General features: G+C 40.4%; 1 protein-coding gene across 1 annotated transcript; it reads left to right on the top strand.

Moving 5' to 3' along the window:
- The first annotated feature begins 4,692 nt into the window (after positions 1–4,692).
- Positions 4,693–11,024, top strand: ptafr (platelet-activating factor receptor). The gene is made up of 2 exons (XM_028819364.2): positions 4,693–4,926; positions 8,552–11,024. Exon 2 carries the CDS (start codon positions 8,595–8,597, stop codon positions 9,669–9,671), a length of 1,077 nt encoding a protein of 358 aa, XP_028675197.2. The 5' UTR covers positions 4,693–4,926; positions 8,552–8,594; the 3' UTR covers positions 9,672–11,024.
- The last annotated feature ends 952 nt before the right edge of the window (positions 11,025–11,976 follow it).

The following is an 11,976-nucleotide window of genomic DNA, read 5'->3' as shown; positions in this document are numbered from 1 at the left end:
TTACTGTCGCATCCCCAAATATCAGGATAGGTGACATCCCCATATGACCTTATAATTTGATTGAAATAGGATAGGTTAAGTAAGTAGCTCTCTTACTTATTCCATAAAGCAGTATGTTGATTTGAAACAAATAGAAGAATGTCTGCTACATGTATGCATACCAGCTAATACATTTTAGATTTATGAATATGTAATATAGAATTAAAGGGCCTTTAACTACATCATTAAAATTACTTGGAAAAGCAAATGATACATGTAACAAGTTTGATTCTGTTATTAAGTTAATTTATTTGAATGCTCCTGGGGCTCCTTTATACCAAAGAGGTTATATAACTTAGTGCTGCACTGAGAGTGCTCCTTTTATTTCTATCTATCTATCTATCTATCTATCTATCTATCTATCTATCTATCTATCTATCTATCTATCTATCTATCTATCTATCTATCTATCTATCTATCTATCTATCTATCTATCTATCTATCTATCTATCTATTAATTTAATTAATTAATTTTTTGCATTTATATAGCGCTTTTCTCACTACTCAAAGCGCTCAGCAATTGCAGGTTAAGGGCCTTGCTTAAGGGCCCAACAGAGCAGAGTCCCTAATGGCATTGACGGGATCTATCTATCTATCTATCTATCTATCTATCTATCTATCTATCTATCTATCTATCTATCTATCTATCTATCTATCTATCTATCTATCTATCTATCTATCTATCTATCTATCTATCTATCTATCTATCTGTTCACAACTGTTTCCAAGTGTCACCTATATAAATGCATTCCTGAACCTATAGACAAGCGGCTGCAGTAGACTAGCGCGTGGAATTTCAGGTTAGAATTCCGCTCAATGACGGGAAACCCGGAATTGCGGGCGTATTCAGTCACGTGTCGGAGCGGAAACGAGTACATTTAATCCATCAAAGACGCTGGCAGTAAAAATACCTCATTGCTTTTTTTACCTGCTCTTAGAGGCCCTAATCACTTAAAAGATTTTGGTACTCCTACACACACACACACACACGCACACACACACACACACACACACACACACACACACACACACATATATATATATATATCACACAATAATAAACCGTAAAATAAGATATTATTTTTCGAAATAAAATAAACCTTGCAGTAAGATAGAGGGATGTGGGAGCCCCTTTTTTTATAGAATGTGGTTTAGCTGCACCCTTTGCACTTTTGCACCATATGGATTATAATAAATCCGACGATGGGCAAATTTTTTCTGGTAAAACTCTTTCTCTTCCTTTGATGCCCTATGCACGTGCCTCTTTTCCTTAATAGTTAATCCAGCCCTGGGTATACCCCGAATGACTCCGGCTTCTTTGTAGTTGGCTCCACTGGTCAGGGAGTAACTTGAAACGCCTCAGCTCTTTGGCAGCAGGACAAGAATGTGTAGTTATGTTTATGAAAGTAGTTTGTTTAAAAATTGACAACTTGAGAGCCTACATAACCGAAAGAAACAAAACAGCAGAAACTGTGTGCTCAGATTTTGGTCCGACGTATTTGAAAGTCAGTTGTGCTTTTTAAGTTTTGAATTGTATTGTCATTCTTCCAGAATTGCTTCTTAAGAGTGCAGAGAACAAATGTTCTGAAATACATAGACTGACGCGTCGTCTAATTTCCGAATTCGTTTTATCATATAACGTGACCGTGTTGAATGAGAGATTATCCTGGCAGCAGGAGGCACAATAGGAACCAACGCTGGATGAGGTGCCAGCAGGGCACAGGGCACACTCACATATGCCGCCTAGCGCTTAGACTTACGAATGAACCCTGTACTTCTATAGTCTGTGGGAAGAAAAATCAGAGTAGCTATGAAGGTACGAGGACTTTGTGCGAATTCCACACAGCGATCGAGTCCTGATGGTACCCGGAGATGTCTGAAATGTGCCAACCCTTGAAAATATGTAAAACAGCCATCATGTGGACTCAGCCCAATTTCTCAGACACACGGCGTTATTCTCTTTGTAAGGTTTATATCACTGGAAGCCGAAGGTATAACAATTAGAGGTATTTTCGTTTTTAAAGAACTCGGAAGTATTTGAGCTCAGGAAGAAAACAAAACAAAGCAAAATTGAAATAAATTCTGAAACCCCTTTTCATACGTATAAGAGGGTACCTGAAAATAAGAGAATATGCTGGCCGCATCAGGGTAAGATAAGAAGAAAGTCTGGACGGGACGACGAGTGTGACAAACGGTGAAGGAAGGGATGATTAAGAGGATAGATACAATTATATTAAAATATTTAAATAAGTAGGTGAGACTCAATGCATGTTTTTCCGGGAAGGAAAACCTTTGTCTCGCATATGCTAATGGGCATACTCTATAACGGTTCTTTAAACGCATTTTTCTGGGTTGTGTGGTTCCTCGTAGAATAATTGCTTATTAAAGACCAGGTTTCATTGGTGTTTGGGCATTTAAAAACAGTTAAGTGGACAAAACAAATAGATTAAATGTAAAGTAGGGCATCGCAGAAAACTATACCAAATCAAGAAAACGTGAACTTAGCCAGCGTTATTAAACAGCACAATCAGAAATCCATTGGCATTTAAGAAATCTGGTATCATATAGGCTGCAGTGGGTTGGCACCTTGCCCGGGATTGGTTCCTGCCTTGTGCCCTGTGTTGGCTGGGATTGGCTCCAGCAGACCCCCGTGACCCTGTGTTCGGATTCAGCGGGTTGGAAAATGGATGGATGGATGGATATAATATAGGTGGCTATTTGCAGAGCCCGTGGTGTAAATAATTAAAGGCTCTTTTTGGGTCCTTCGATGTTTCCGAAAATCGTGACCTCATCCAGAAGAGCCTTTCTTTGTTTTTTGAGAGTGTAGTGTAGACAGTCAAGGCGAGTAAATGCAGAGTCGCTGATCAGGAGCGCTAAACACACAAACAGCGCTAATCAAACACCAGCAAACAAACCTAAAGAAAGAACACACCTCAGCAGGGGTCCCAGTGCTGCGAGGCTGCCCTGGATAGGTTTAGCCCACGCAATTTGTCTTTATTTATGTGAAGCTTTTATGATCTCTCTAAGTCTCTGTGGATTTTCCTCCCGTATCTCCATCGCCGTACAGACTAAGGTGATTCCAGACAGTCCCTGTCCGACGTGAGTTGGATGGATTAGACGTTAACTGGACAAGCTAAAAATTCGTTTATTTTGTTAATTTTTAAACTTATTACCTTTTAACTTACATATTGTTGAATTTCTAATGGAGTTAAGTCTTCCTGCACTCCCGGTATGTTTCGCGTGTCGGCGGCGTTCGCTTATTACAGGGGGTTATAAAAGATATCTTAAAAGGTATTTTCAATATCCTAAAGAATCCACGAAGGAGAAAACGAAGTACAGTATTCCGAGATATCAGAAACTGAATTTGATGTACAGTCTGTGAAAATGCCATTTAAATATCTCAAACATCAGTGTGAATATATCTGAGATTTTGAGATATTTTGGGTACAATCAAGGAAAGAATTTGGAGAGGCATGGTGCTGCTAAAACTGATTATTCATTTTAAAAAAACTAATTAGTAAACACTAAAATAATTGAGATTTTAAGGGCAATCCAGTATTATGCCTTTACATTTGGGGAGCTTATTTAAAGCCATTTGGGTAATGGAGTGGCATTTTCACAAACAATAAGTTATTGAGATGTAGAAATGAAAACATGATAATATACCCTGAGACAGACTGGCTTGCTGGTTGGGATAGGCTCAATCACCCCCAAAACTGACCCTGGTCTGGATTAAACGGGGATTGAAAATGGCATGACATGACACTATGCACACTCTGCCAGGTAAGATCGTTTTTTTTTATCGCCCTCCATAAAACAATGAGTCTTTTTAAGTGATCTAATCTGACAGAACTATGAACTCAATGAACTCCGCTTTCTTACACAGTCATTCTCGTTTAACATCTACTTTGACATTCCTACATATAATCTTACATAAGTAATATTATTTGCTCTTGATCCTCTTCTAGCATTTTGTATTTTTCTACTTGTTTTTTTTTTTTTTCTTTTTCTAATTCAGACCTTTCTGTTTCATATATTAATCAGATTACCTGGGGTTGTAATATATGATATTAGTTTGTAATCATCCATCCATCCATCCATTATCCAACCCGCTATATCCTAACTACAGGGTCACGGGGGTTTGCTGGAGACAATCCCAGCCAACACAGGGCGCAAAGCAGGAAACAAACCCCGGGCAGGGCTCCAGCCCACCGCAGTAGTTTGTAATCAAATTTTGTGTTATTATTAAATACTTGTGAAGCACTGAGCACGCGAAAAGCGATATATAAATAAAATGCTTTCTTTTTTATTCTTATTGTTCTTCTGTAGCTCTTGTTCATCATGTTGTTGTTGTTGTGGTTCTTCTTTTTCTTTTTCATCTTCTTATGATTAGAACTTTCCAAAAAGCTCATGTACCTTCGATCAGGACCGTCATCAAGTCTAAGTCCTGCCTTACATCCATAGCAACTCCAAATTACTCGCGGCGGATTTCATGATACAAAATTGTTTGAATCTCATTAAAACATTACACAATTTAATGGATTTTCTTAGTCATCTCCTTTTTTGTAGATTATGTATAAGAAAACCAAAAGTAGCTTTGAGAAAATGATTCGGTTTACGGATGTCTTTCAGTTGCCCCCAATTTGCCTTTTAAAAGCCTTAAGGCGGATAAAAGGGGCGGAGCGAAATAAGAAGAAGTAAGACGAAGGAAGAGCCAATAACGGAAAGCCCCACACCAACAGAAAAACGCCTCGAGAGAAGACCGTCGGCGTCATGTCTCAAGTATCACACTCGGAGGCAGATACACAGATTATGTGAAAAGTCATCAAAAAGAAAAGAGTCGAAGTACTACGCGGATTAAAAGAGCTCAGACGTCTGCCAGAGCAGGTAAGTGTTCATCAGGTGGCGTACAGGTTGATGCAAAAAATAAGTGTGTGCGCCAAGAAATATAGTTTAAAAAAGTAAAGCTAAAGCATGTAGTGTATTCGTGGATTTTTTATTGTAAAGAACTTCGCGTCAAGTTTTACTGATTACTTAAACACAGAATTAATAAAGCGAAGTGATTAAAAGGAAAGGCTACACTCAAATGAACAGAGCGTTATTACAACACTAGAACTGACGTTGTCAGGTCATTTTCTAAATCAGCTTAAACCAGACCCCTCCGCCGGACCCATGCTTCCCATTATATCTTTAAGTATTTCTGTATGGGGATAACGAGGTATACTTAGCAAATCAAACAAGGTGGAACAATGCTGCCTCTCATTTACATTACTCACAATTGAATTCCTGACTGATATGTATACTTGTCTGTTTTTAGTTTTACACTTCCTACACGTTTTCGTGTGGATTTCACCCGTGTGTCAGGTTTATTGTTAACTGAACCGGCCGGTGGGTGTGCGTACTTGCGTGCGGCTGTGCGAAGGGTGTGCGTTTGCTTCTGCCTGAAGTGAAACTTAATAAAATTAGAAGATGATTTTATGGAAGACAGTAAAAGGGTGTGTGTGTGTGTAGGGTGTTTGGGGTCATTAAATTTTTGACTTCTTACTTTATACACGCATCAGGATCAAAACTGCCAGTCGCAAAGTCACGGATATCTCCGCAGCATCCGATGTAAGATAGGCGACGAACAGCGGACGGAAGCAATTCCATCTGTTAATTGTTAGTTCACGTCATAAAAAAATGATATGATTAATTGCTCCTGCCCCTGAACTGGCTCTGCTTCCCCCGACCCTGAACACAAAAATTCAAGTTCATTGCCTGAAGTGGTGAACGAAGTTCATTACGCCTTCGGTTACTATAATTATGTTATTATTAATAACTTTAGGCAACACAACATCTTTGCAAATTAAAAAGTATTAACCAAAAACAAATAAATATTTTTTTTAACTTGTCGGATCCCAAACGCATTCGCTATAAGGACGAATTGTAGTTGTATTGCAAGTGAGTGCGCCAGGTTTTGCCAAGGATCGGCGTTCCTGCCAGGGTAGGTGCCCGCTTTTCATCCGTTGCTGCGGCTTGTCATGCTTGTTCATACAGTCGACTCTGAACTCGAAATGCGAGAAGTTAATGGATAGATGCATAAATGACGGATAACTCGATACTTCTTATGCTACGTATCAAACGACGTATTTGAAAAGTGACATTGTTGAGAAGCAAACGTATGAGCTTTGAATGTGATACTTCTGATGAAGATGAAGTCGAAATCCATTGAATTTAGGTTATATCCACTAGTTCAATCTGTGAATCCATACCTTTGAATGCAGAGTACCGGGGAGCCGGAATTAATGGCAACAGAAACAATGTGGGAGTGTTGAGGGAATCCGTCATGTCGCACGCGCAATGCTGAAGCGCGCACGCCCAGGCCAGTCTCTTATCATCTTAACTCCCAGTCCTTTTGGACATGGCTGTTTTACAGTTTAGTTCAACTATTACTGAGATTGGTGACTATTAAATTGGCTTGAAAAGAATGATGAAATGAGTGTGGGCTTGCGGGGGGATTGTCTGACTTATTGTCAGGCACTCTGTCTGTGATTGGTCCCATTTCTTCCGAATAGGCTCCAACCCTCTTTTAAAATAAATTGGAATAATATTTATCAGAGAGATGGTTAGCTGGGTTAGCGAATGAATGGATGGACGAAGTCTTCCCACACACCCGGTCAGTTGTTTCCATATACTAAAGAGGTCCTTGTTAAATTGGTTGCTGACTCGGTGCGTGACACGACTGTGTGTATGTTCAAAAAGCTCTGCTGCAGCCTTGTGTCCGGTCTTGCCGAGGCTGACTCTGTGACTCTACAGGTAAAAAAGTGAATTCCGGTAAAGATTAGAAGGGTGCAGAAAACGAATGAACGAATATTTTAAAAGCATAATTTTGTATTCTCAAACCTTCTTAATCTCAGACCTGAGGTGTCGAGACTTATTCCGACGGCCCGAGTCTTAAAACAGAAAACCACCTTCTATCATTTTTACATTAATAAATAACTCAGTGCCTGTTTCCGAGTTTGTGAGCCTTTGTAATATAGCGTAGAGGCTGGAAGACAGAGGTCACGGTGTGGACGGGACGAAATAATGAATTGGAGCAGGCTGGATGCGGTTACATGTTTAAGTGACAGCAGTCTACAGCCTTTAAATCAGGATATTACGGGAAAGAGAAAGGAGACAGTCTTAGGGGACGAATAAATCGGAACTCCGCACTGGCATTGTAGTGCGGCTGTATTCCGTTGTTCAATAAACAAGTTCGTTATTGGGATGGCAGGGGGTTTCGTGAGAGGACTTCAATCCCCAGAAATCCGTAGGATTGCGCAGGGGCTGACGGGAGATCAGCGTGCGTGTTAAATGGACAAACGTCTCTAGTTGCGGACCTCCAGAGCGCGACTCCATAGGCGAGAGTCGCCATACATTATACATCAGTGACACGTTTGGTTACACTATGGTTAAGATTTGGGGGGATTGGCGGGATTTGGGACGGTGGTGGTGGTGGTGGTATTATCTGACTCAAGTGAGTAAAGCAGGTGAAACACTTCGGGAAATCGAGGCAGAGCTGCTTCGATCTTTGACGGATGGCGTCATAGTAGAAGTAAAACTGGATGCCCCCATGAAAGTTGGTGTTTGTATAGCAGGGATCGAAGAAGAAACCAATTTGCAAGAAATATGTTGTCATGTTTAAAAAAGATTTTTATTGCCTTGGCCATGATAAAAAGCACTATTTCTAATTAGAAGCTGCAATTAAAAAAACAGTACAAAGCAACCTTTGAGCGCAATATTCGAACATTAGTGTGTATCAAGCTAACATCGGTTAGTTCAATACTTGTATCAAGCTAACATCGGTTCGTTCAATACTTGTATCAAGCTATCATTGGTTTGTTTGATACTTTTCATTCAGGTAAGTATACTGAGTACTTTAAGGTAAGCATGATCATAGACAGAGGTGATTCATTTACAGTAAATTCTTCTTGTAAACAAATTAAACCTCTAAAGTGTTACTGTACTTTCTGTTCGCATCCTACATCACCATTTTGGATTGACGTCACGATCTAAAGACAAACAAACTTAAACTTGGGAGACCAGGCCCAAGTTTACGAGTAGTAATTCTGAGTTAATGGGCTGGCATTTTTTTTGTGTGTTTTTCAAGTCAGAGGTCAGAAATTAACGAGTTCCGAGTTTTAGTCGAATGCAGCATTTAGTACCGTACCACATAGTCCAATCTTGATCCGCTGTCTCAGATACACTGCAACTGACCCATAATGTTTCATGATTATTATGTTAATGCCACAACAGTTTTCCCCAAATTACAACAAATTGTCCAGGCACAATATTTGGTCTCCAAAAAGTCTCTGGCTTTACCACAGAGTCAGGTGGGTTTAAAACAAATGCTTTTTTCAGGGTGGATGGCCAACTTCCTTAATTGCTGGGTGTCCACAAATTTTGCGTTACACCAGTTTATCTATGAGCTAAACTATCGTCTGAAGGAAAATGCAAATGCTAAGTAACTGTTGCCTTTTTTTTAACTTCGTAGGTTTATCAACATCTGAATAAACAAGTCTGAGGAACATCCCGGCATGGACTCCATGGACCACAACGCGACTGCCCTCGAGCTATTCGTGAAGTATGAAAATAAATCTTGCAATGTGGACTCTTCATTCCGATACATCACCTTCACTGTTTTTTACAGCCTCATTTTTATTGTTGGGGGAATTTCAAATTGTTATGTCCTCTGGGTTTTCACTGACATGTACCCTATAAAGGGCATGAACGACATTAAGATCTACATGATCAATCTCACTCTTGCTGACTTACTGTTTCTAATAATTCTACCTTTATGGATTTATTATTACCATAACCTGGGAAACTGGATTCTTCCTTCTTTCCTCTGCAATTTATCAGGCTTCTTGTTCTTTGTTAACACCTACTGCTCAGTAGCTTTCCTCACAGTGATAAGTTACAATCGCTACCATGCAGTCACCAAACCCTTGGAAGCTGCACAGTCCAGCCCAAGGTTTCGCGGACTGATCATTTCTTTGATTATCTGGCTTGTCATAGCAGCCAGTGCGTCCCCTTACCTCTTTATGGAGAGCCTGAATGCGGATGGCTCTAAGATGCGGTGCTTTGAGGGCTACACCTCCAATGAGATATCTGTAGCGATCACTCACTTGATCATCATCGCCTTGTTTTTCATCGTCTTCATCCTCATCATTTTCTTCAACTTGCTGATCATAAGGACTCTTCTGTCCCAGTCGGTGCAGACTCAAGTGGGGAACAGAGGGGCGGTAAAGCAGAGGGCATTGTGGATGGTGTGCGCTGTCTTGCTCGTCTTCATTATTTGTTTCGTTCCCCATCACCTTATTGACGGTCCTTGGACGATGGCCGTCTTGGGCCTCTGGAAGAAAGGGGACTGCAGTCTTCTTCAGTCACTCAATGATCTCCACCAGGTCACGCTCCTGCTCATGGGTCTGAACTGCACCCTGGATCCCATCCTCTACTGTTTTGCCACCAAGAAATTTCGGCGGCACCTCACAGAACGAATTCGCAACATGGGAAGCCGAAAATGCTCCAAAAGCACCACTATTTCTGGCATCTCGTTTGAAAATCACACCAATGGACATCCATTATTCATGGAGAATCTGGCAAACGAATAACAGAGACGTGAGCATGTTTAATTTTAAAGAGTCTCTGAATGAAAATTTACGCAGATTCATAATTTTACAGTATAAGCAATGATGGAAAACTTGTTCCAAAAACTCAGGGAAGGTTAAAAATCTCCCTGATACATAACTGGGAACTACTTTTCCTTTTAGTTTTTTCTTTTGTGTTACCAACAAAGGTGAAGACTTGACTTCTGAGTTGAAAATGTGAACAACAGATAGCATTCTTCACATGTTGTTTGATTATTAAAGAAGGAAAGTGAAACGCAACATTGAAAATCTAGATGATGAAGAGGTTTGGCTGAATTGTCATTACTCTTCCATCCATTCTCTGGGCCCATTTTGTCCATGTCACTAGAGGTCCAGTAGCCATGGCAGAAGAATGGCAGGGGCATCTCAAATGCAATGGCACACGCTCTCTGGCTATGGAGAACCACCAGTCATTTTAACAGGGTGACTTTGAATGGCGGGAGAAAACCCATAAGCATACTCTGAGAACATACAAACTGCACATAGGGTCTGCCAGCCCATTAAAGTGGTAGTGCATGTATTGCACTGTTCGTTGTGCCTCTTCATTTTCATAATCATTCCATAATTTTCTGACCTTGTTTTTGTCAAAAAGAAGGTCACGGACACCTAGAGTGATCTTGAAGGTATCAGACAGGAATGAACACTGGAGGAGTTGGCAGGCCTTTGCGGTAAGCCCACTCACAAACACAGGGAGAAGTTGGGGTCTTGGAGATGTTGGATGAAACCTGCAAGAAATGTGCAAACTCCATACAGGGAGTGAATGAACTGGAATTCAAACTCTGATCTCAAAAAGTAGCGTTGACCATCTGACACCACCATGCTCCTCATTCATAATCATGAAATGTACATAAAAATGTATATAAGTGTACTTTTATATTTAAAGACTCATTAAAAAAAATTATATGTGAAAGTGGAAATAAAAATGCCAAAGAACTGAGGGGTTTTTCTGAGGGGTACTTAGGCTGTAAAGACTGACAGTGCAAAGCTTCTATTTGATGAAGCTCACAAGAGTGACCAGAAATGAAACAAAAGATCACAATAAAATGACCAGTTTATCACACGCAAGCTTTTCCTTGGTTCTTAATTTAGTTGTTAAAGCGCTTTGTGGTAGCTGTAAGGCGCTATATAAAATAAAAAATATTGAAGTACAGAGACAGCTTTTGACAGCTCAGCTTATCTGATGATAACCTTCCACACCGTGAGCTTTATAAAGCTTCAAGAATAGCCAGTGTTGATTTATTGTACTGATTTTTTTCTGTAATTCTTTGTTATTTCCATGTTGCCAGAATAAAAGCCTTGTGTTAGTGTTACACAGAATATGGTGATTTGGTCCTTTCCAGTTCAGTTTTTCATCCTGTAGGGGGCACACTCTCAGTTTTATAAGTATAGTAGCTCTGTTTCTATATTTTTACACTGTGGCCACTGACAGGTTAAATAATTTGCTTATGGTCACGCACACAGTCATTGACTGGGATTGAACCTGCACCCTTGTCCTTTACAGTTTCACACTTTAACTAGTAAGTTGTACAATGCTTGCTTTACATCTTTAGCGCATTTATTTTTCACAGTATGGGTGTCTTCCAGTGAGGTGACTCAAATTAGTGTCATATGATATGACTGGGATTGACATGGCAATATAACGAGTTACAGTCCAGTGCCTGAACTACTAGGGGGCGCCCTGCCTAACGTACAGGGACAGTAGCTTTATTTTCATATTTTTACACTATGGGCTCTGACTCCCTGTTCAGGGATTGCTCCTGCCTTGTGCTCAGTCCTTGCTGGGATAGGTTCCAGCTTCTCCATAACCCTGCTCAGGATAAAACAGGTGTAGAGGCTGGATGGTTGAATGAGCGGGCACTAGCAGATTAAGTCATTTGCTCACAGGCACAGAGGGAGTTGTTGACTAGAAATGGCCTTTAGCCCTTGTCATTTAAAGTTTAACGTTTTAACTGCTGCATGATGTGTAGGTACAGTAGCTCTATTTCCATATTTTTACATTGTGGGCAGTGTCAGGTTAAGTTGTTTACTCACAGGCATACAATGAGTTATTGACTGGGAATGGCTTGGCACCTTTGTCTTTTAAAGTTTAATGCTTTAACCACTAGGGGGCACACTGCGTTTAAGACTACAGAACATTTATGGGACTTGGCAAGTTAAATGGTTCACTTTAGTGTCGTAGAGTGTCAGAGGCCAGTGATGAAAATGGCAAGCGTGTGATTTACAGTCCAATGTCTTATCTGCTAGGGGGCGCACTGCCCGATGCACAGCA

The sequence above is a fragment of the Erpetoichthys calabaricus genome, chromosome 14 (genome assembly GCF_900747795.2).
Source record: "Erpetoichthys calabaricus chromosome 14, fErpCal1.3, whole genome shotgun sequence".
NCBI lineage: Eukaryota > Metazoa > Chordata > Cladistia > Polypteriformes > Polypteridae > Erpetoichthys > Erpetoichthys calabaricus.
The sequence above is the reverse complement of the archived record's forward strand: the minus strand, read 5'-3'. Positions and strand labels throughout refer to the sequence as shown.

Bases quoted from the DNA above. Each gene is read 5' to 3' on its own strand.
- ptafr (XM_028819364.2), top strand. From the start codon at position 8,595: ATGGACTCCATGGACCACAACGCGACTGCCCTCGAGCTATTCGTGAAG.